Raw genomic sequence first — 26,049 nt, 5'->3', positions numbered from 1 at the left:
ATGCAAAGAGAAAATTGTGTGTAATTGTCCGGAAGAATAATAAATAAATAAATCTTATATTCTTCATTCTTAAAACGTTAATTCTTCTACTGCTTATAGATCCTACCTGATCTTTCACAGCTCTTGATCACATAGTTGGAGGGATTATTTCCTGAAAGTTGTTACATGAAATATTGCCAGGAGTATTAAGGTCAATGTGATTTGTCTTTTTAGAACCAGAAGTAGATAAGGTTGTCCCAATGATTACACATCTAACTTGTCTTCACCCAGTTTCTTGGGTGAAGACCTAAACACACCTGAGATGGGTATGCCTGATAGAGGACAGTAAGTGCAATCAATACACACACACACTTTTCAACACTACAGGAAGAATACGAAACGATACATAACATACTCCTGCTATTTAAAGCTAATACATTATCAATGAAGGCTGTCCTTATGTGACCACATAGAGCCTTTCTCTTGTCTGTCTCACATATCCATCAGAGATTAAGATCATTGAAATTGCTCTATCATGAACAGGATGAATCAGCAGTTAGTCATTACTATTAGATAAATGTCTAAATGATTTAAATTCCATGCCATTGACCAACACCCTGTAATGACTGACACAGATGTATTTCTGATCTCAGAAAGTTAATTAAGCAATACCTGTTTAACTCCTCCGTCAGAGCAATTTAAATTCTCCGTCATTCTGTTTATAAGCTTAAGTTTTGTAAATAGGATGATAAAGCTCTGAATGCCTAGATATGTTTAATATAATAAATCATAAAACCGTCATCCAGTGTATGTTCTTTTTTTGGTGGTTTCATAAATCTATTAGTTGTGCTAAATTATTTCCAGCAGTTGTCTCAAATGGTGCAATGGTGATCAAAGTCTGCAGGATTTTATTCCAAGCTACAATGATACCACTTTGGATTAACTGATAACATCTAGTCTAAAATAAAGTGAAATGATTGAATGGAACTGAAACACCAGACTCTTTAGCTGTTAATAGCACAGTTTTGTTGTGGGTGATGACAAGTATTTGGCCTCATTTTGGCTTTAATCAAAATAATGTAAACCTTGAACCTTCCTCCCTTACGAAACTATGACGGAGGATTCAAACGGAAAACCACTTAAATAGATGTAACAAATACACAATATTTGATTTATATTTAACAACATAATATTACAAATAACAAAGCTGATAGATGTCAGTGTTTTGAACTCTATCGGAGCCTCTCTTGTGATTTTTGATTTTGGGAATGAGGAATAGTTAGTTTTGTAAGTGGGATGTTTTAATAGCCCTGTTTAGCACTGCTGTAACTCTAGCAGCAACCAGCAGGAGATGCTGTCACACAGGTGTTTGGTCTTACACACCTTGAAGGTATACCAAGCCTGGAGATAGTAAAAGATGTGAGTCAATGCTGGTTGTCAAGCCCATTATGCTTAAGGCAGCACTACTGTGACAAGAAGATTCAGATATAGAACTGGATGCATATGAGTTATGAAAGAGAAGGCAGATAGTCTTTGGACCACACCATGTTTATTTGCAATCAATACAGAATACAAGCAAACTGAGTGTAAAACTTGAATAAATGTTTATGGGGATTAATAATCAGGATACAGGATGATGTCATTATGTATGGTTTTTAAACATTGTTCTCACTTTTGATAAAACTCACTGTCTGTTTCTAGAGGTATTAAATAATGTCTGCGGGATCAAAGGTTGATTTGTGCTCTGATGGTCTCAGCACTGAATTCACTTGAGTTCAGGTTGACCCGTCGTATATTATGGGTCCCACTTATCAAACTTTAGCCATTAATTGTCCCCTGGCCCAGGCGCTGCCTTCTCTGGCCTTCCATAGATTGTGTTTGTTGATGCATCGTAAATAAGATGACAACATGCCTATACCTGTGGCTTCCACTAACCCCAGCCAGATGCTTGCCTGTTTGGTTCATTTTATGTGTATTTGTTTAGCTGTGACGTCTCTATTAATTCCATCAGTGTTACATTGTTTACAGCATGCACTTGTTGACTCATGACATGGGCCATTCGATTCATTACTTAAATTATTCATTCTTCTGTTAATCCAACTTTTATTGAGATTTATCATTCTGTTTACCATTATGGACATATTGTATTATTTAGTTATACTTTGACTTGTTCTCTCTCATATTAGTCAGTAGTCAAACTGTTCAGTCAGATAACTACAGCTACTTTGCCTACTGACTCCCATCTTCCCTGTGTCTTTTTCTTTTATGAAGACTCTTAGCAAGCAATTGGCTGCATCAAAGTGCCTTTTAAACTAAACAACCACACGCAGTATATGAGTATCTCCTGACACCTTGCTACGCACAATATCATAACAATATCAATCTGCATATACACCTGTATTACATTACTTAAATGTAGTTTGACCCACATACAGCTGCTCAGGCCTTATGTCATATTTTCATCCACAACACACGCATGCAACACGGCATGGTTCAATGTGTTGTGAGGCTGCGAAAGCTGTTTTTTAATGCTTTTGTTTGTTTACTGTAAATCATCCATGTAAACCAACTTCTGCTTTTCAAATAATGTTTCTGAAAAGCTCCATAAACGCACATATTCAAGCACACAGTTGCCTACACAGAGATACACATACGTTTCTGTTGTTATCCTGAATGGAGGCTTTGGTATTTTGGGGGGAAATGGTAGAGTCAAAAAAACACACAAAGGAAACATTTAGTTTCTCTGTGGTCACCACCCACATGTTTCACATGAGCAGCACAAGAGCATCATACACATGATGCTGAATAAAGATGCTCTCCTTACTGAGTGTTGATGTTTTCTTACATTTTCCCAGAATTCCACTTTTTCAGAAACCTCAACATGTTCTGTTCAGCAGTGCAGCTAAAGACACAGATCATTCGGTGAAATTCTTATGTTTTTGTTTTAGAGAAATGAATGACCAATTTGTTGCATGGAATAATTGAAGCGACCCTTTTATTTCCTCTGATACAATTAAACTCATACATGTTCACACCAATACTTCACATATTGTAGCATATTCTTACTTATACCATGTGCAACATGGGCTAGTGCTATGCTATTCTATTCATCATGTTTGTCTGTTAAGAAAGAACTTGGAAAGCTGCATGGAACAATTTCAGAGGTCAGCCAGGCAGCTCTATACTCCGCCTGCCAATACATGACACCATGTTGGCTCAAGAACATCAGCCCCTGCCATTGGCTTTCTGTCAGTCCATCCCCCGTCTCCTCAAAATGAAGATCTTCTTATCTGAGAGAGCCATGTCCCCAGCATGGCAGCCACTCTCCAATAAAGGAGCATGCCAAGTTAGGTCCATTCAGACAAGTGATGGCTGGCTCACTCTGCAATGCATGCTGGGTCCAGTCATGAGTCACCGTGTTTTAAGAAGAAGCTTCCAATGGGAGGGAAGATTAATCTTTTTTGTAATCTTGGAAAAGGCCTCTCTTTTACCTATTAATAACATCTGTTAAGTCATGTGTCAGCTGCAGAGTTGACCCAGACTGGGGAACAGTAAAGGCTGCAGTGAGTGATTATTGGAAAAAGAGAAGTTTGTGTTAACAGCACAACACCTTAGCCCATTAATTTATCTTTTTGAACAACGGAGCAAAGATGTCTAAACCCACTAGTATAACTCCCATCAGTTATTTGAGTATCTGGAGTTGAAACAACAGGTTTTTATTGGGCCCAGGGAGATGAAAAGAGAGAAGGAAAAGACTGTTGGGTTTTAAGACAGGGGGCACTTAGTTTGGAGAATATTTAGTTTACCGCATTGTAAAAGAAAGTCTTAACGAGGGTTTATTTTAACTCCTTATTCGGTAAGACCAGGTTTTGATCACACTTATAAGGCCAGCTGTGTTGTTTTGTGTACTTGTGTTTTTTTATAAACTGTATCTTCTTGGCATAGTGCAATATTGTCAAGGCCCATAAAGATGTGTCATACTGGTTAGATGGACATGGTATGTATTCTGCACTGCACTGGGTCTAACTGTCATTCAACACAGAGGTGCACAGGGTGTGTGTGTGTGTGTGTGTGTGTGTGCTCATGTGGCTGTAAGGTTGCTCTCAAGCCCCTGCACTGGTGTATAATTACACTTCCTGTGAGGCTGGAGACAGCTGTTTCCTCTCCTCTTTGATCACACAAATATACATACCCCATAAGAATAGTAATCAGCCAAAGCAATTGGTTGGCTCTCAGGTTTTAAAAGATAAGTGAAGGCTGCATTTTTAACTATTCAACAAACAAATCTGCAACTGTTAAGGTACAGTATATCTTGACAGTGGAAAACTTTATTTACTAATCTGTTTTTTTAAAAGATTACAAATGACTGCATCTGCAAACATGGTTGTTTTGCTCTTCAATTGCTAATGGCTTCATAGTAATAACATAAATCATTTTTACATTATCCTTGTAATGTTAATTTGTTTTCGTGGATGCCATTGCCGAGTTATTTGCCATTGCCAAAACATTACCGTTTAACTTTATTTAGAATTATGCAAGATCTCAACCACAACCTTTTTATTTAAAACAAATGTTTCGGCAACTTCTGCTCATTCTTCACATGAAAATGCCTAATATAAGATGTCTTTATCGCACATAAAACAAAGCACATTACAATGTACTGTATATTTTCCTAAACCACGCATCCCTGATTCATGAATGATACTGATTTTCCCTGCAGTGTTGAGCAACACTATTTTTGCAAGTATCTTTAAAATATAAAGGAAAGTTGTCCGACGGGGGAGCAGCAAAAGATGTAAAGCGAATCCCATGATGTGACGTGTCTGTGTGAGAGGAATGAGTGGGATGTGATGAATGCAGAGCCCAAGGAGCAGATGAGAGGGTCAGGCCAGGTAATTAGGGTTGTAAATTATCCTGGGAGTTTAGGACACAGACATACAGCTTGCCCAAAGGCTGCAGTTAACCTCAGTGTAGAAACATGAACATAACCTCTGGCTGTCTCTCTCAAACACTTCATTTCTTAGTATGTTCCCCCCTGTTTCACAATGCTTTAACTCTGCTTCTTTGCCACAGTTCTGCACCGTATCTGCTAGTTTACTTTTTTTGTGTGCAGGGGAGGGGGGGGGATTTGAAGGAAGTGGGCGTGTCTTGTTGCCCTTGTGTTCGTAGTCACATGACTTGCATGTGTGGGAGGGGCAGGCAGGGGGCTTTCAGAGACACAGCAAAAGTTTGGCCTCTCACTAGAGCGCTGCACTTTGGCAGGGGACGACTAGTAAACACACGTACACACACACACACAGACTTCACACGGTGAGTGTTCTGCATACCGGTCCAGGAGAGTGTGTGTCTGCATGGGGGTGTATGTGTGTGATGTTTGTTTGCAAGACGGCATATGATGGGAGCAGAGAGTTAAAGTTTTTCCTTTGTTGTCTTGTCTTTTGTATTGTATTTATTTGAATCTGCATGACTCAGGAGCCCAGCTGTTTGATGTGTCTAAATGTTAAGGTTGTTTTAAGTCGTTCAGTGTAAGTCTTTGTGTGCTGGGTGGCTGTGGTAATATGTTGGCTGCAAAGTAAAATGTCTTTTGAGAGAAACATTTTGGTAATTTCACTCGGGTTCAGTATGTTTTCTGTAAGTGTGATAAGTGCTCTTACGAAATAACTCACTAATCAATCTTTCTTTGCATAACACACTAGTGTGTGTGTGTATATATACAAGGGGATGTTCCATCATATTTCAGACTAGAGTTTCTGTTTCTTAATGTCTAGCAGGAAAGGTTGGCTCCACACATGTGATAAGTGGACTAGGCTCCACAAATAGCGAAAAGGAATCATGTAGATTAGTTTCTGCTTTGGAAATAAACAGTGAAGGAATCCTCTAAGCTAATGTTGGAAAGTAGTCCTTATTCCTTTCCAGTGGGAGAGACTACGTATCATATTTTGACCAAAATCAAAGGATACTCTTTTTTTTGTCCTGTTTGAGCTGTTTTGTTCCTATTCCTACTTAACTTTTTTTCATACATGCTTTTCTGATAGTTCGTCTGTCTGGGTATTAGTGCAAAGTGGTTGGTGTTAGCTCTCGGCTAACTAGGGATGGGGCAGCAGTTAACAAAGCTAAGCCTCAGCATTGTATCATCCAGCCTTTGTTGAGGAATACAAGGCTGTGCTCTCTGATAATATCAAACTGATGGAAAGCAGAAACCACCCTTCACCTTTTTAGAGAGTCCCCCACCTCTGCTGAATAGGCATGCGCATGCACACACACACACACACACACACACACACACACACACACACACACACACACACACACACACACACACACACAACACACACAACACACACAACACACACAACACACACAACACACACAACACACACAACACACACAACACACACACAACACACACAACACACACAACACACACAACACACACAACACACACAACACACAACGAGAGAGGGAGAGAGCTGTTGAAAGGAGCTCTGTTGTGGCCCCTGTGCATTGCCAGGCGAGAACAGACAGTGGCCTTTCACCAGTGTTTGATGGGATGTTGAAAAGGTCAACGTTACCTTCTGTGTCCTGTGTGGCTGTGAGTCAGCGCAGAATGAGTGTGTTTTCTATTGTGGAATTCAGCATCATAGCTTTGAAATGCAAAATATGTCACAAATGTAACCGGAGCTCTGTAATTTTGAAGTTGATAAGGATTCCTCTCTGTCACTTGACATGCGGTACATTCTCAGAATAGTAAGTTTGAGTTTTCTTCTTTGTGGAAGTGCATGGACGCAGGCATTTTGTGTTTATTATAAGAAAGGGTTGTAAAATGCAGCATTAGACGTTGTTTTAGTTGCATTGTGTTTTAAAACCTGCGGCACACAAACTAAATATTTGTATTCAGTTGACATTCAGGGAGAAAAAAAACAATATTTACTGCATTTCAGCTGTAAACCAGGACATACTTTGATGTGGTTACAACAACAGTCACTAACTATCTTGAGTGTAGGACTTGAGTTTGAGAGGTGGGTAACGAATCCAGTGTCAAAATCCTGCCTTGTAATTTAGAAATAGAGCAGGTCTTGTTTAAGACAATGGCTGGAATACTGTATGATGCATTATGCGATGTGAGGCTCAGGCATTAAAGAGGTTTATTCTGATTTTCAAAATGCCAATTAGCAGTGATAGCTCTACATAACTCAATAACTACATAAAGTAATCACACTTAGTCAACTGTCAACACAAGAAATCATGCTAAATACAAATATATAAAGCTTAATTATATTAGTAGTTTGTTTTTCTAAGCAAAATATGTCTGCTATTGTACTCTTGAGTTCTGTATATGTGGGTCAGTTGTAGTTCATAAATATCGGCCCTGAGGTCTGGAGAAAACCTAAGTGACAGGTTTTATATCACACACATACAGGTCGTTGAGTCTGTCAGGGAGCCTAAGGACTCCCACTAGTTGTGTTATTAATAGAATGACAGACGTGTGTTGGTGGACATTCACACATACACAGCAACATTTGTTTATAAGTGGCCTTGGTGACCTTGAGCCTTCCTGTGTCAACAGTGAAAGAGAGTCGACCTCTTAGACTGAGTGAGAGTTACTTTGTCAGAGTCAACTAGGGTTTTAAGCACAACAGTTAAGAGTAAAACAATATCTGATATGATCACACAGATTTTATTAACAGCATCAGGCCTTTTCAGATTAGTATTTTTAATTTTATTGTAATTTTAGCCGCACACCAGCTGTGTATTATGGAATGTGAAGGATTTCTACATAGGCCTATATATTTGTATGTTCAATAAGGGAAAGTGGGTTAGAAGATATTACAGATTGATAAATGAAATGTGTAATTCAGCATATCAGCATACAACTCTCAATGTGACCATCTCGTTTCATATGAGTTTGTCTTGTTCTGACTGTTGTCCCTGAGGTATGTGTGAGGACAGGGGTCAGATTCCTGAGACCCCTGACACACTGTGGACCCCTGCTCGCTGCCAGCCAACCATTTCACTGATACACTTTGACCTGCAAATAAAATGAGATAAGATTAGGCAACTACACTGTCTAGCTACCACGGCCTGGCTAATGACTTTTTAACAACTGCGGTTAGTTAGCTAGCTAGCATAATCTAACCTATTCACTCTTGTTGCAAAGAAAATTGCTTCGGCAAATTGGCAACTTCCGGTTTCATTTAGCTTTTGTGTAAATACACTTGGGTATTAATATTTAGCTGTTGCTTAAGACAATTCATTTTAAATAAGGCTTAGATGCAGACACTTGCAATGACACTTACACGAGGAATGTAGTATTGCAGTGGAATTACTTTCCTTTTTATATTTAGAGTTTTTTAGAGTTTTGGTGAGGTAGTCCATATTGCACCTTATTGCAGCTGAAGGACCCCCTTTTTGTTTAGGGCTGCTCTGTGTCAGCGGCCATTGAAGACGTCACCTGTCTTGTGCACCACGGCCGGAGAGTGGAGACCGAACACATTCCTCTGTCGGTCTAGACAAACCTGTGGGATTCTTACTGTCATTACTGCAATTTACAAACATTTCTCAACTGTCTGCAAAGTAACACTAGCAGCTGAATGTACTTGGCAGTGACACAGATGCAGCTCGGGGCCTTGTGGAACTAAAAAGTACCACGATTTGTATAAAGGAATGTGGAGCAGCAGTGGTTTGTATCTCCAAGAAAGTGACGGGTAGTTACTGTACATGCCTTTACAGACTTGCATACCAAATACAGTATCACGCATAGAAGTGTCGACTATAGACCATGATGCGTGCCGCACACTCAAGCAATGTCCAGTCCCAGGTGACATGATGAGTAAGATAGACACTGCAGGGGTTAAAGGGCACAGTTCTCAAGAGAGAGAGAGAATGATGACGACTCTGGGAACTGGAAGTGGGCCTTGCTGCATAAACATTGACTTTAATTAGACAACGGACCATATTTGCCCTGCCATCACTCCAATTTCCCTTTTCTAGTACGGGATTTACTTTCAGAGGATGTGAAAAGTTTTCGAGTGTGTGTGTGTACATACATGTTTAAGTTGTCCTAAACCCACGTGACCTGGGGGTAACTTATTGATTCTGTGCTGGAGGGCTGCTTTGAAACCCCAGGTCCATGTAATGCACTTCATTATTCTTTTTTCTTTTTAAGTTGTGTGTGTACAGTCTTACTCTTAGGAACATTGTACTGTTTGAAAAAGCAAAGCTTGGAAAAAGCTTTACAGTAACCCTTTTGAATTAGATTTGCAGCAGCCCGCACACTTCTGAAGAAGCATCTGGGTCACCCATCGAAACAAACGTGTGACTGCAAACCTCCCTTGTCCTCTCTTGGAATGTAAATAAAGGACAAGAGAGGAGCAGATGTTTTTTTAAGACCGCCCATAAAAAAGATTTTAGACCGGAGCAAAGATGCAAACAACCCATTTAGTGGCTTTGTCCACTGAATTGACAGAAAAGTAGTGGAATGACATCAAAAATAAATCCAAAGAAATGTGGTGCTACTTTTCTACACACAGGCTTGAAGTGTCTAAATAAATACAAAGAGTTTAAAGGATCAGAGTTTTTTTTAAAGATGTGGGGAGTGAATCACTCTTCTTAGGTATGAACTGCTCTTGGTCCAAGTTTCCAGTCCCCTTTTTTCTTTCTCTGAATTCCTTTCCTGTGATTCAGGTCAGTTTGTACAAAAGGGGCAAACCGCGGCTTTGTCATAAGGGGACGAACCTCAGCGCCAAAAAAAATCCTTTCCAACCTAAAGAGGGAACATGATCTCTGACCCGCTCGCCACACTGTCCAGATCAACACCCCGGACAGCTGAGGCATGGCTCGGTGGCTTTTCACCACATCTCCACTATGCATATACATAGACGGCACAGTCACCGCGCTATGTAGCTTGAGTTCAAGTGACACATATTTGTATCCCTGTTTGGTTAGTGAGGAATGACCCCTAAAGTGGAAAAAAAATAAAAAAAATAAAAATGACTTTACCCTTCCACCCGCCTCCATTCCACACTCCTTCCTCTGTCTTTCTTCTGACCTTTATCTATGGTAACCTCCCCTGACTTGATAGTCAGGGGAGGTTGCTCCTCCTCTTGATCTCCTGCATATCCCTGCTCCTGCCACCTTTAACCTTTTCTGGACTACATATTTTCTTTGCATGCATTCTCCTTTCTCCTCCTGGCTTTTGTTTCTCCTCTCTAAAATGTGCTGGTAGTAGTTTGCCGCCGTCCATATTTACAAAAGGCAGAAGTTATCTGATACTCTTGGAAGCAAGGGGAAAATCATTCCTCAGTGCCTGTAATTGAAAACAGAATCACAGGAAGCCCAATGAGTCATGGACTGCTTTCCAATTTTCTAAAATAAATGTTTCTTATTCTACTCGCATGATCCATGCCATCCCATAGCTAGACCTCATACAGGGGAACAACCTCTAGAAAATAGAGGTAAAGGGTATGTATGGGGGGGGGGGCATTGTTGATGTGCAAGACAAAGCCCCTGTTTTGAACCTTGAGTGTTTCTTGCCAGCATTTAAGACTTGTGACTAAACATTTAAGAATGCATTTTATAGTCCTAAAATGAGTATCCTCAGATGTTTACTAAAAGTTCTCATCACTGAAACACTGAGCTGACCTACTTCAGTCAGGACTGCGTGGGTCTCCTTTGATCACCAACACCACCACTCACATCATGTGATTTTGATTCAGATGTTTCTCATATTGTATGATTGGTTCAGAGAAATACAGGGCTTTCAATCTCTTCAGAAAAAGGGTACCAGTTCTGTTTGGTTGCAATGGGATGTTGGGGCCATTACACTTTGTTATTGATGGGGATTAATGGGATTTGATTACATTTAGTACATTTGAATCATTTTTGTAGGGAGTTTTATGTTCTGTAGTTCGGTTAGTGTCCTACTTAAACCATATAGAGATTCCACTGTGCTTAAAGGAAATGGGGCTTGGACCACACATTTGTGACTTATTAACCCTGTCCTAAGTGACTCATATTTCCTTTTGCTGTGAGGGGAAAAACTGTGTTCGCCCCTCTTTGTGTGGCTGCAGCTGCAGAAAGTTTAACAACTGAAATGAATACATTCCAGTAGAAGGAACCATAGTTCTACTTTATCCTTAGCATCCGCAGCACATTACAACCAGATGAATGCTGATGACTTTGTTTTTGCACGTGTGATGCACTTAACTAGATCTGCACAATACTGTCGTGGCACTGTTACAGGTCTTTAGAATCTGATGGGATACAATGGATTTGTAGATCAATCTTGAAGCCATTTTGTCGTGAGCTAAAGTTGATGCTCCCACAGTCTGTGGCGTGTTCTCTATTTGACCTGGCATGGACCTGTAATTCTTTCAGCCGGTCACCAGTGTTTTCACTGACCCTTGTCTCTTTACCAGCTGGTTAACCACCAGGGCCAGACATATTTCATGTGCGGGTCAAATGCCATGTAACATTTATAGGGTCATGCTCCAGCCGGCTATATCTCCTGACACCTGTGTTTACTGGATACGAATCATTATAAGTCTGCAGCACATTGGAACCCCTCTGTCTGATGAATGCTCAGTTTATCTAGATGTTATGCAATAGGTTACTCAAAAAAGTCCTTCTACAGTCTGGTTTTATTCCCCGTTCAAAACAACAGGACTGAACCAGTACGCGTCGCTTCCAGCTTGACATTCTTAAATCAACATCGCTACGTTGTGGGATTTGTAGTTCACTCAAACTGACGACACAGGCTGAAACTGTTTACTACCTGGAATAAAAGGGATTTATTTGTATTGATGGTGAGATGTCTGGGTTTCCCACAGTAATGGTCCAAAGGTTTGGGTTCCTTTTGTGTGTTGTATGTTTGCCAAGTCGTTTACAGTGTTTGACTCTACTTTAGCTTGGGCAAAAAGGGACGTGTGCATTCACAAAGGACAGTAAACGACGCTCTGAAGAGTCTTGCCACTTCTCTCTGGGAAACCAGCTAGTTGAGATGCAGGATACACTCTACTCTCTCCCTCTCTTTCCCATTCACTCTGTCTTTTGGTGGTTTTAGTATTTTCCACTCTCGCTCTCCTTGTGTGTTTTAAACAGAACAGACAGCTCGTTAATACGATGGATGTGGGCAGCATTGTTCTCTGTACTGCATACTGAAACAAGGATATGAGGATCTTATTTCAGGGCAAGACCTCATATCAAATCCAAGTACTGTATTCATTTTTACCTTCTAAAAAAATTGAAAGATAATCCAGAGCTTAGAGGCCAGATCAGAAAGACTCTTAAACAAAACAAGAAACCTCTCCAGGGCAAACTGTATTCTTATCACTTATTTTTCCTATTTGAATCCCCTGTTGATCACACATGAGATGTGTTTCCAGTTCTGAAGGCCAGGTTATTCTGTTTCGGTGCTCTGCAGGTGTAGCTGATATTGGAGTACGCTGCAGCTGATAAGTGTCTGTTAACCCCATTCATTGCATGTCCATTCCCTTTGATGCTTTGCTGGCATCTTGCCTCAGGTGAAGCTCAGTTGTCGTAGCCTTGCCGCTCAAGGTGTGCTAGCCCCTGGCTAACATATCTTGTTTGCAGCACTTAACCGTCAAAGAGGGGGCCGAGAGAGGGAGAAGGGTTGACATGAACTTTGGAAATCAAAGGTTAAAAAAAGAAAGAGACCCAGGTTTTTATGGGTGTAGATAAAGGTAATAAAAAATGATTACAACTGGGTTTAGAAAAGGGAGGTATGAGAGGAATTTAAAGAAATGATGTCAGAGCAAAATAGATGAGGGAGTAGAAGAGGAGAGACAATGGAAACTGGGAGATGGAGTGTGGAGGGGAAACTGACGACAAGAGAGATACGACAGAGTCAGCATGTAGAGAGAGAGAGAGAGAGAGAGGAAAGGGTGAGGTGGAGAGAAACAGACCTGAGCAAAGGTCCAGGGAATGTGGGGCTGTTCAGAGGAGAGAGAGGTGGAGGGCAGTGAGTCGCAGTAAGTTGCTGACTGACTGCTGGAACAGGATGGGGAAGTGGTGAAGGAGGCCAGGAGAGCTGCTTCCATAGGTGGGTCTCTATGACACACACACACGCGCGCACACACACACACACACAATGGAGCACATTATAAAAGTAAGGCTCTGTGTTTAATAATATTGAGTTGAGTTTCCACAGCAGTGTTATTCTTCACTGAATTTCTTCCATTAATCAAGGCAGTGCCAGTTTGCCTGTGTGTGTGTGTAGAGCTTCCAGCAGCAGTATCACTCCCTGTTGATTTAATTCCCCCGTGTGATATGAGTGGACTGGTTGGTTGTCTGGACTTCTTCTCCCTGTGGCAGGCCCGAGTGTTGTAGAGTAAAATGTGTGCCTGAGCTGGCAGTTTAAATCTTGGCTGTGTGTGTGTGTGTGTGTGTGTGTGTGTGTGTGTGTGTGTGTGTGTGTGTGTGAACTATGTGATCAGAAGAATGACTGACTGTGTACGAGGTAAGAAACTCAACAAGTACTGTGTGTGTGAGAGAGATCAGGTTTCAGCCTCAGCAGTCTCTGTCTTTTCCACACTCACAATAACAGGACAGTAACATTGCACTGGGGAGCGAGGCAAAGGGAGGCCTCGAAAGGGGGGGGTAACGGCTACATGAACTACTGTACATACAGACTCAAACATGCACACTGCAAATTCTTCACCAGCGCTGACTTAACACATTGTTAAGCAGAGATAGAGTCGCTCTCTGCATATGCATATTGGTGACTGCTAACATACCTCGGCGAACATATCAAATGTTGAATATTTGTCTTTTGATTGGCCACACACCAGTATGCATTCCACAGAAGGACATTAAGCTGATCATTACCAAAACAAACTGCAGGGATAACCTCCGGCCAAGTGCACAGTGCTTTAATACTACAGAGTGTATTTTCTAATGGTTTTCTGTCGAGTCGAAAGTCTGTGTTGGCATCAGTCCAGCAATCTCCTCTGTGTGTGTGTGTGTGTGTGTGTGTGTGTGTGTGTGTGTGTGTGTGTGTGTGTGTGTGTGTGTGTGTGTGTGTGTGTGTGTGTGTGTGTGTGTGTGTGTGTGTGTGTGTGTGTGTGTGTGTGTGTGTGTGTGTGTGTGTGTGTGTGTGTGTGTGTGTGTGTGTGTGGTTCTGTCTGTTGAAGGTGATGTTTTTAGGCTGTGATAGCCATGTAGTAGGATAGGTAGGATCGGCATTGACACTACCTGGAGCTAGCTTGTACGGAGCCTGGGTCTGTTGAAGGTGGCTGATCGTTTTTTTTTTAAATGTTTTACAAAAAGGTTAAAATGATGATGTCATCGAAATCGATGGACAACCAAAAAGCAAACAGGTGAATCAGCCACTTTGGTTTCAAACAGGTGCATCCAGAGAACTGATGAGCAGGCAGTTTTTCGTACTTTTAAATGTATTTTGTGATTTTCATTGATCAAGGAGTAACTGCTTTTTCCTTTAGGATGTCAAACTTTAGTCCTTCTGCTGTTCACTTCTGTCGTCAACTTCCTCGTCTGATGTACATGTACTTGTTTTTTCATATTCTCAGCATTGCCAATCAGAGATCTATCTCTCCACCACCAATCACTTCACACCTTTAATCCCTCCATAGCACACCTCCTCCCCTCTAACCTCTAACCTCCTCTCCCTCTCCGTCATCAGGGCCGGCGGTGATAGCCAGCAGCTACAACAGCAGTGTCATGTCTGAGGCGGTGCTGCCTGATGCCATGGTGTCCCCAGCAGTGGGAGGCCTGTACATGGAGAAGGCTGGTGGGCCGGCGGTGGACTTCAGCTACGTGGGCATTGACGCCATCCTGGAGCAGATGAGGAGGAAGGCCATGAAGCAGGGCTTTGAGCTCAACATTATGGTTGTGGGTAAGTAGCACACGTGTACATGTAACAGTAGCTTACATTTTTAGGTATGTTTTTCCAGATTTAGCTTGAGCTAGCATCATTGCGTCAGACAGCACATTGACCTCCAAAGAAAGTAATGTGCAAATGGTTGGTTGTTAATGGACACGTCTGCCTATTTTAAGGATTATACTCAAAACGTGACATTACCAGGCTCCATGCATAATAACATACCGTAACACAGAAAGAACGTGGATCTTTAATCATGAAGATCATTTTTCTCTCTAATTCTGTAAGCCTTGTAAAAAGTACAGACTCTTAAGGTGTGTTTCAAATGGAGCGTCAACCTGTAAACCATTACACTGAAATGTGTGTTTATCTCCAAACATCTTCACTCAGCTGTCCTCACATGCGTCCTGTTATTCAGCTTTTCTCTCCAGTCAAGTTTTGACAGAAAACAGAGTCCTCATATTTATGTAATAAGCAGCCACACACACACTCACACAGTAGGACTTAAAGCTTTCTTTCTTTCTCAGCTCTCATCACTGTAATCAAGACAGCTTTTTAAAACAGGAGCTAATTACACACACACACACACACAGACAGTAGACAGACAGGCTGCCATAAAACCCAACCTACCTCTCTACTCTGTCTCCTCTGGATGATGTTCTGACGCTTGCTCTGTGTTTGATCCTCAAGTAAAAAATGTTTCTGAGAAGAAGCCTTGGGGGGGGGAGACTGCATAAACAAACATCTTCATGCTTCTTTTTCTGCATTCAGGTATAATTCTATTCCACCTCTTAAATAAGGAAGCAGTGCAAGAATGATGCTTGTATTAGGTCATGTCTTTATGGTCAGAATTGGGTAGCCTGGCTATGGCTTAATCTTATTTGAGATTAAACTTTTGGTCTTTTGTCATTTCCGAGTTTGAAGAGACTTGATCAAGGGACGTAGATCAAAATGCCTCAGTACGCAAATGGATAGACCTTCAGCTAATCAGACCAATGATGGCCGCTGCTTCACTGACGTTATTATGTTCAGCCCGCCTCTAGCGTGCCTGGGCGATTGTGATTGGTGCCAGAATCTTTGGGAGGAAGTAAACTGGGGCAAACTGTGCTAGGGACAGGACTAGTCTGCAGAGCAAACTAATCAAACCTCCGGCAGACTCAGCTGGGTTCACCCAGGCTTAGAATTGGGTGCAAAGGAGACAACGCATAGCCGATATCTTTCGTCATATCTGATGACAAAGATACATGGGAAAGCAATTTATTCTGGATGCTTCACTGGTCAAACAATCACTTTGGACGATTCCTTAGAATGTTGTCGTGTTCTCACCATGGAAAACGGTTGAGACCAGATTTATTTCATCACAATTTTCAACATAATCGACAACTTTATGGCATAAATACTTTGGAAACAGCTGCTACGGAAAATGGTGAAAGATGTAGCATACATTTTTTCAGAGCTTTATAGTTGATACAAAATAGAATTTCTGCACATAGTGATCATCAGTTCTTCCAACTGAAGAATTATACTTTCTCCATTAACCAATCAATCAATTAATCAAAGTTGTTGTGATGAGTAAAGGAGCTGTAAGAGGAATGGTTCTTTTAGCTAACTTCCTGTCAGTTACTGCAGTTAGCAGTCCCCTCGCTCGTCCCTACGTCACCACATTAATGCACTGCGGTCTTCAAGCAGCAAGTTATCTAGCATCATTTTAGATCCATAAGTGTGATCAAACATGATAAAAACCATCAAAACAGACATTGGGAAGGATTTTTACCTGCTCCGCCATTGTAGGCGCATACACATTCACCCATCTGTTGCTCTGGCGTGCACCGGCAGTGAGACCATGGAGTGTATATACTATGAGTGAGACGAGTGTCGGGTTGTAGCGTTCTCTCTTCTGATTGGATAAAAATGTCGGGATACTCCAATAAATGTATTTGCCGATTACATGCAAAGCAGCTGACTGAGAGATCGGCTTTATGAAACGCGCACATTATGTAAGTGATCACTGTATGAATAAAGAGCGATTTTACACTTATATTAACATAAATAAACCGCTGACTTCACCTTTTTAAGATTTATGTTTCTTGTGCTGCTGACGGCCTGTGTATCAGAAGGGGTCTCAATGTTGACTTAACCTGACGTTGATCTGTGACTGTTCGCTGTGCAGTAGGCCCCCTCCAAACTCATCTTCATTAACCCATGGTGAAGTTAACATGATGTGTGGGGGGTCTTTAAAAAAAAAAACAATGATGAAAATCATCTTATCTGCAAATTGCAAGTTGAATTTTAAGACTCGATGTATTATGACAAAATAAAAAATAATGGGCGACTATTCATGTACACATAGTTGAAGTGTCCGCAAATGGAAAACTTGAATTCAGTTCAAAAGTAGGTTGTGGACACTCCATTCTATCCTATTAACATCTATTTCTACCACTTTGGCTTTCTTATTTCTGACGCAGTGTCCTCAGATTTGTATTACATTTATTACAATATATATGAGGAGGACTCCTTATTTCTGGTTGCTCATTGCACATTAATCAAATACTCCCAGGGCTGCAAACTGTCTTTACGCTGGTGTGTTTGGGTTATAGTAATGTGTACTGATGATCTCTACTGGCAGTGTTTGTGGAGACACACCTGCAGCTTGTCACTGCTGCAGCCTGGAGCCCTCCTGACTTTTAAACTTATTGTGGAAAATAATCACTGAATCTTTTCTTGAGTTTATTATGGCACGAAGGTTACATTATGTAGACTGATGCATACCTTAGCACTCACTGTTGAAGAGTTCCATGTTCTTTTTTTCTTCTTCTTCTTCTTCTTGACGTGTGTGTCTTTCTCCTCACCGTCTGTCTCTCTGACTGGGTTCTCGCTCACAGGACAAAGTGGCCTGGGAAAGTCTACTCTGATGAACACGCTGTTCAAGTCTAAAGTCAGCCGTAAGTCGGTGCTGGCCATGGCCCAGGAGAAGATCCCCAAAACCATCGAAATAAAGTCCATCAGTCACGGTAGGTCGCTCCACTCTCACTCTATGTCCCTTCTGTTTTCTGTCCATCTGTTCTCTGTATCGGCCAAAAATCACCCATCTCTTACTCTGCTACTGTGTTTTGTCTTCTCTTCTCTCTCTTCTGCGTTTACACGTTTCCCTTTGTCAGCCATGGAAAAGTATAGGCACTCTCAACCACTTCCAGAACCTAATTCTTCTTTCTCTCTACTTTTCCCTTTAATTCAAATTCACCTTAATGACTGTAATCATGGCTAAAACAACTTCTGAATATGTATACTGTATTCCTAGCCTGACATAACCAGCCAAGTTTACAAAAATGTGCAGCTGTTTTTTGAAAATGTTCTCAATTATCTCCTCGTGTCCGTTATTGAATACATGGCTGGAAACAGGCAGCGCTAATGCAGGAGAATCATGCCAGATTTTTTTTTTTACCCCTGTTTTTAGTAATTGCTTATAAAGAACTCACATCATTATGAGCATTCTAAATTCTGCCTCTGGCTTGTTTGCTTGTGTGCAGACATTGAGGAGAAGGGAGTGAGAATGAAGCTGACTGTCATAGACACACCAGGATTTGGAGACCAGATCAACAATGAGAACTGGTATGTTACTTTTCTACTGCCATTGCTCTGACTATAACTGGAGAGATTTGAATTGTGTCTAACCAAATGTCCTTCCCCTTTCCACTCACTTCTCTTGTTGTCTTACATTTCCTGTTTTCTGTCCCTTATGCATCCTCCTCATCCGTGTATCTAACCCTTCCACTTCCTCCTTTTACCCATCTACCCCTTCTCTTCCTTTTCTACCTCTGTGTTGCTTCCTCCTCTCCTCTCTTTCATCCGTCCATCTCTCCCCTCACCCTGCTCCAGCTGGCAGCCCATCATGAAGTTCATTAACGACCAGTACGAGGCGTACCTGCAGGAGGAGATCAACATCAACAGGAAGAAAAGGATTCCAGACTCCCGGGTCCACTGCTGCATATACTTCATCCCCCCCACCGGACACTGGTGAGGAGAAGCCATTGAGACGTCTATAAATAAAGACCCATGAGCACATACTTTACAAGTGCACTTCAGATAAGGTGCACAAAGCTTGGGAAGCCTGCATTTTCACTTCTTCTTTTGACAGCGCCCAACACAAAATCATATCGGTGCCTCCCTCAGATGTTGGATGAGAAAGAACACAATGGAAAAATTCAACTTTATAGGAAATGCTCTTTTTGCTTACTTGCAGAGATTGATCAAGCTAATGAGAAGCTAACTTAGCTTACATGTGCTCTGTGGAGTTTTCTTCATTATATAATGCATACATATTTAGGTTGAGTTTTACTCACCAAAGCACATGGTTTGTAATTTTCAGGTCTAAATTTTAAGTTAATTTTCTTCCTTGCAAGTATTTTAAATCCTGTGTTTAAATTCACCGTTTGCAGTCTTTTCCCTCCCTCTTTTGATTGGCGTATTGCTGTCTTTCCTGGCCCCATAACAACTACCTGTAGTTCAGGACACCATTAGCAGGACTGTCACGCGTGCACAAGTGCGTGTCTATGCGTCCTCTTGATAGAAACAAAACGGGGCCCCACTCATTAAAAAAACAAAAACTCCTCAGGGCTTTTAGAGGTCAGACACTCCACTGGGAAGCTTATAAAGTGTGTAAGACTTTTATTTGTTCGTTCTGAAGCAGTGTGAAGCATCTATCTCCTCTTATCCCTTATATTAAACACACACACGTCCCCTTCAACAGGATGCAACATCTCACAGAACACTAGTCCACCACACACACACACAGGAAAAGATAGTCTTCTCTTGCCAAGCCCTCAAGCAGCAGTATAATGTTCCAAGTTTTTTTCTCCCTGAAACTCTAACAGACAACACACATCTGGCTCTGATGGAACTGCATAAACCTGCGTCCCTCTCCACTCTCTGTCGGTTCAGCCCTGCACTGTTTGCAGCACAGGGGGGTTTTGGTAAACTATGAAGGAATTAGTGCGAGGGTCCACCCAGTCTCAAGTGTCCATCAAGCTAAAGATTCTTTTTTTTTTTGCGCATGTCCGTAGCTTTTGCATTTTTGCAACTCCAGTCGACTGCTGTGGCTGATATTGAGCAGCTGTGGATTGTGGGCTTCAAACTAGACACGGACACACAGTTGACTATACAGTCAGCGCCATTCGAGTTTTGTGTCATGTTCTGTCTTTACTCGGGTGGAGAGAGAGAGAGGGGGGAGGGGGGCTGGTTTGAAATGGCCCCCTGTCTCTTTGCAGCAAGGTTTCATGTTGATCCAACAGTGCAGATGTCACATGGGCTGGCCGGCAGCTGCTCGGGGTTTGCCCTAAAAAGTCTTAACGGGAGAGAGGCAGGAAGGACGGCAGAGACAGAGCGTCTGCGTGGGTGTCTGCGAGCATGCAATCAATCCAGGCACTTTTGTCTTCTTGAGTGTGCTCATGCATAAGCGCACATAAGACTCCCTGTTCACATTGACCTGTCTTTGTCAGAGTGTTGTTAGCCAGGCAAACGATTCACCGGACTAATCACATACAGATGCTTTTGTCAAACCGTGCCGGGGAAAAAGTCCTGAACTCCTCAAAGTCCTTTTCTAAACCTCCACAAAGCAGCTGTTTACGCACATTATGTAGTAGGATTAAGTCATGGATGCAACAGTTGGAAACACTGTAACTAATATACACAGTAGTTCTCTATCTGCCCTCTGGTGGAAGAGTTTAGTGTTACATGTCATTTGGTACTATCTCACATTTTATGTTGTCACAATCTAATGTGTGTGTTTCTCTCTCTCTCTCTTTTTTTCCCTTATTCTCTCATGTTGTCTCTTTCCCCTCTCCAGTCTGCGGCCTCTCGATGTAGAATTCATGAGGCGTCTCAGTAAAGTGGTCAACATCGTCCCAGTCATTGCCAAGGCGGATACACTCACCCTGGAGGAAAGGGACTTCTTCAAAAAGAAGGTTAACACCATTCTGCTTCCATTTCCTCTTTATTTTTTTTTTATTTTCATAGATTCCTTCATTTCTTTTTATCTCAATTTCAAGTCTTTTGTAAAATCTAGAAGCATCCATCTTTGCTTGCATTCCTTCTTGGTTCTTTCTTGTGTTCTCCTCTGGCTACATTGAAGCATCTTCCTTTTCCCCCCACTCTTTGCTTTCTACACTTCCTCTACACAGTTAATAAGGCTGCAGCCATTCATTTGAATGTTTTTATTGGCAGCGTCTCAGGCTTTCCCCTCCTGTTATTAGCAGGAGGATGCTAAACTCCCCCTGGTTTATGTGCGCATGTGTCTCCGTATGAGTGCGTGCATTGTCGACTTGGTGTGTGTGCATAGGTTTATACATGGGCATCTTGTGAGTTTTTCCCCGTTTTGTTTGTATAACAGACAGCGCTTAACGACTAAGCCCAAACTTTTGGACTAGATTAGAGGAGGGATCAGAGTTAATACCACCTTAATCTGTACACTGTGCAGGTTTTTCTGTACATTTGTTTGATGTCTCTAAAGACTGCTTTAAGAACGGCTGCCAATTACTCCAGCAATTAAAAGGCCTTAGTTTGTATCATTGTATAAACCTGCCGTGGATTAATAGTTCGCTGTGTGTCTCTGTATTATGTTTGTGCTCTCACCAGATCAGGGAAGAGCTGCGAGCCAACGGCATCGACGTGTATCCTCAGAAAGAGTTTGACGAGGACACAGAGGACAGAATGATCAATGAGAAGATCAGGGTGAGAGCATCTGACAGCTGTGTCTCTATGCTCAGACATGCCTTACCACAGAGCACTGTCATCCCTAATTCAATGAAGTCATCCTTAATACACTGGACTTGAATCATGTCTGACTCCATGTGTCTGTTGACTTGAGCAGGAGATGATCCCATTCGCTGTGGTGGGCAGCGACCAGGAGTACCAGGTCAATGGCAGGAGGCTGCTGGGGAGGAAAACCAAGTGGGGAACAATTGAAGGTACAACCTTTTTTTTCCCCTTTCAGTAACTGTTTTCACTGCTTTATTTCTTTTTAGTTTTTCTTTGTATTGAGAGAGACTTTCAGGGCGGGACCTGTCCGTGTTCACGTAGCCAAGCTGGAAGTGCTTGTGTTGAGAAGAAAAGACAAAATAAGGAGATGGTTAAAGAGCTCACTTATAAACAGTAAAACAATGCTCCATTCAGTCTTTCAGACGGCAGTCGTGTGCCATGCAGCTGCCCCAGGCCTCTAGCAGACACTGTCTGTCTGATTGGTTCACTCTGTTTCCCCGCGCTGCATATCCACTATTGAATCACAAAGGATAAACTGTGGCTTCTCACATATGTTTATGTGTTGGTTTGTTTTTAAGAGTTGAATGTATTCTGCCTTGCCAGTTGAATACCGTACCAGTATGAAGGGCTGTACTTTGTTAAAACCCATTCTTGCTGTAGCATTTGTTCTCAATATTTGCAGCCATCAGTATTTAATTATGTCATCTACTCCAGAGGAGGCACCACCCTTTTATCTAGTGTCTCATTAAGTAGTTTCATTTCCTGCAAAGTGTGCTGTGCACGTTAGGCACGGGTCTACTTCTTTTTCTTGTGAAGCAGTCTTATCTCTTCAGAAAGACACCACGGGCGAGGGCATATGAGTGTGCAGTAGATACAGTATGTAGTGTCTTGTGTTTAATGGGACAACACACTATCTCCACCTAGTGGACTGTTTAGGAGATAGCCTCATGTTTGAGCTCACTTTGAATTATATCTGATAACTCATAACTTCTCTCTATCTCTCCTTTAGTTGAGAACATAGCCCACTGTGAGTTCGCCTATTTACGGGATCTCCTCATAAGGTAAGGGGATTTTGTCTTTATATCAGTATGTATCTATCTTAAAGTGTATGTGTGTGTGTAAAGATCCCCTCTAAAAAGTACGAGTTACATACATAAATGCTCTGCTTGTATTATTGATTTGCACCTGATATAGTTATTATACATGAATGTACATCTGTGCCTCTGACCCCATTAAATAATTCATAATGTTAAAATGTGCAAATATTTTTCATTTCAAAATGCAGCGGAAGGGAACTGAGTATATTCTAAAGTGTGAATGTTGGGCCACCTCTTCTTGGGGTATCTCATGGTTGTGTATGTGTGCGTGTCTCTTTCAGGACCCATATGCAGAACATTAAGGACATCACCAGCAGCATCCACTATGAAATGTATCGTGTGCGGCGCCTCAATGAGAACAACACGGTGGTGGCTCACGCTAACGGCATCCCACAACACCATCTTGCCGCTCACGAGATGTAGACGCCCCCTCTCGCCCCACTGCAGATGACCACACCTGGGTGTTATTCATTAGCTATGAGACTTTGACCACCACTCCAGCCCTCCACTCCATCCATCTCCCAGCTCAAAGGTGCGATAGAAACTTAAAAAAAAGCCTGCCAGAGGGACTTGATTTTTTTTCCAGTGACTTCCGGCGGCCGAATGGACCGGTCATGTCAGTTCATTGCCTCATTTACAAACACTATCCTCTCACTGTCGCTCACCAAGAGAGTGAAGAGAAGTTCACAATGTGCCGCAGCTTTATTTGACCTGCTTCCACATCATACGGTTAACCCTTTGTGGTTTTCACTATTGTGTTGTCGAACCAAACGGACTGACGCTTAACACCTTTCAGTGTCAGAATTGTCTTAATCAGTACCTTGTTAATCTCTAAACTTTAACTTTTTTTAAAGATGTTTTTTTTAAGCAGTACTTAGAATTCATGCATCAACAGAAGCTCAGTTCTCTGTAGTTGTGCACACAGCTCTATTAACATATGTGCAAAGTGATGATATTCATTATTGTACTTGTTCACTACATAGTCTGTCATTGACAAGCATGTTGGAAGGGGGCCTGGCAGCACTGTGCCAACATGTGACACACTGTAACAGTCATACCTTACAGTCAGTCTGTGTGATGCAGCTCTCTCTCCCCATGGTAAACTCAACACAGGTAATCAGATAGCACATCATATGTTTGAGTTTGTCCTTTTCCTGTCACCAGCTGTGTTTTGCTTTTAACAGTTTGTTAAATGTTGACGTCATGTCGAATATGGATGTCAGGCCTTGACGTCTTTTTTTTTTAAATGCCCTGTAATAAATGTCTTTGTTTATTAATAGAAATATCTTAAGAGTGATTTAAGATGAATAAGTATTTATGCACAATATAAAATGTGAAAGTTTGTCATCAGTCCACTTATTCAGATGTATTCAAACACAGGCACACTTACATACACAACGTACCTTTCCTGCTTTTTTGGGCCTGCCATAGTGCCTTATTTATTGGAGAATGTTTTCTAGCGTGTTGGCTGAAACTGGAAGGAGAGCAGGTTTGTTGGTGCCATGTTGAGCTACATTTAGACATCTTGCGATTTATTTTCTTCTATTTTCCATGATATACCAAGGATCTTTTATGTGTTCAAACCATATATAATTCCCTAAGCTTTCACTGTCATGCTCTGTCCTGTATGTTCGTCTGTGTTTATGATACATTTTCTTTTTGTACTTGTATTATTGATAACAAATTTTCTTTTATCTTATTTTAAATAAAGATTACAGTTGTAAATATATACTTTGATTTTGTATTTATTTATTAGTATTTATTAAACTACTGCCTAAACTGTTTTTTTCCCCCATTTGTACATTTTTCAGCCCCAGCCTGAGGTGAAGGCTTAACATCAACAACCTAACTGCATGAACTCATCAGCTCATATCCTCTTGAGCTGGAAAAACACTTTTTAGATAATGCTCTACTACACTTGATCCTCTTAGCATTTAATAGCAGGTGTAATTCACACTGGAACACTTTATTTGCCATGTAATTAAGCTCTTACTTGATTATCCTCTGAAATCCATATGGCCGCCTGCTGGGTCAGTGCATGGCTGATTAGCACTAATTACTTGAATGCCTAAGTGCATTTTTTTTCGGGAGGGATTTGGGAGGCGACGAGTCCTGAGGTCTCAGATCAGTTGGAGGATGTGCTGACATCGGCGTCCTGAGGTACTGAAGCAGCAAAATGTAGAGAGGGCTGACGAACTGATGTCAAGTACATGTAGCTACATCATTGTAGTGATATTCATCTAAGTCTAATGTTTGCATCATCTAAGGTTCCTTCTTTTGTTACTTCCCAATGCAGCGCACTTCAAAATGGCAACTCGCTGCATTGCTCCTCAAGATGGCGTCTGTCGTGCCCCATCTTCCGCAGTGTTAAGATGGCACGCGCCTGCCACACCCACCACCCTGAACCCGTACCCTCAGCTCATGAGTTGAGACCCCCACATTCTCATACTCCTTCTCTCCCACTCTCTCTCTCCCGCCTCCCCTGGGAGAGACAGACAGACAAGCAGCTGTATCTCTGCTCTCACTGGCCGTGGCTGGTCTCCTCCCTCTGTGCCACCCGCCAGACGTCCTGTTGGCAGCCGCCCAGCGCTTCACCGCCTGTCTTAATGACATCCGTTAATCACATGCATCCTTTACTGGATACTGATGGAGTCAGCCCACTTGAACCTGTGTTGGTTGGCGCAGTGTACAAGCATGTGGTGTTGCTGTTGTGTTTTACCGCTGCGCAGACTACAGTGAGACTGTATGTCTGCCTCAACACATACAGAGTATCACAACTTGTGCACATTCACCAGACAATGCCAATGTACAGTGGCAAAGTGTTTCATTCTTGGTGACATCGTAAGCTGCTTGGTTGTAGATTTACTGTATGTCATCCATCCTAGATAAACAGCCACACAGACCACTCTACTGTGCATTATGGGATGGGTGTTAATGGATAAGGTCATGCTTATTGGTCAGACCTGGCACAGTGATGGATGGGACCTTTTTAATAAGTGAACTTGGACCTTTTTAGACACTAATAAGAGTGCATATGCTCCAGATAAGTTGCATGCTCTCGCGCAACCCTTCTACATGAAGCCGCGTAAGTGTGTAGGTCGACAAATGTGTTGCATTGCACCTCAGCGGCATATCTCGTTAACGAGTCCGCCCACCTCATCTGCATATAGAGACACCGTGCCACCAATTAACACCCGTTTGTAAGATGACTTTTGCATTGCGTATTTTTTTTTACCCCTTTGATTTATTAATTAGCTGACTTGATTGCAAAATCTGTGGGGATATTTATGCCAATGAGATACCGTGTTTGTGTGTGTGTGTGGGTGGCGTTGTCGTCGTGCATATATTTGTTTGTTGTGCATG

General features: G+C 41.8%; 1 protein-coding gene across 4 annotated transcripts in view; it reads left to right on the top strand.

Annotated features, from left to right (window-relative positions):
• The window catches only part of septin9a (septin 9a), a 97,952-nt gene extending 73,539 nt beyond the window's left edge, over positions 1–24,413 (top strand). For 3 of the 4 annotated variants that reach the window (XM_080044086.1, XM_080044088.1, XM_080044087.1), the window contains 9 exons: positions 14,639–14,851; positions 17,719–17,847; positions 18,364–18,445; positions 18,713–18,850; positions 20,679–20,796; positions 21,467–21,562; positions 21,702–21,798; positions 22,599–22,650; positions 22,968–24,413. In XM_080044086.1, the coding sequence (XP_079900212.1) occupies positions 14,639–14,851; positions 17,719–17,847; positions 18,364–18,445; positions 18,713–18,850; positions 20,679–20,796; positions 21,467–21,562; positions 21,702–21,798; positions 22,599–22,650; positions 22,968–23,109 (1,067 nt within the window). In that variant the 3' untranslated portion in view covers positions 23,110–24,413. Of the gene's footprint in view, positions 1–5,217; positions 5,290–14,638; positions 14,852–17,718; positions 17,848–18,363; positions 18,446–18,712; positions 18,851–20,678; positions 20,797–21,466; positions 21,563–21,701; positions 21,799–22,598; positions 22,651–22,967 lie in introns of those variants that run through there. The other variant, XM_080044089.1, reaches the window with a different exon arrangement.
• Positions 24,414–26,049: the final 1,636 nt, after the last annotated feature.

Source organism: Ammodytes marinus (assembly GCF_949987685.1).
Source record: "Ammodytes marinus genome assembly, chromosome: 16".
NCBI classification, from domain to species: domain Eukaryota; kingdom Metazoa; phylum Chordata; class Actinopteri; order Uranoscopiformes; family Ammodytidae; genus Ammodytes; species Ammodytes marinus.
This window is presented reverse-complemented; position numbering and strand designations above follow the sequence as displayed.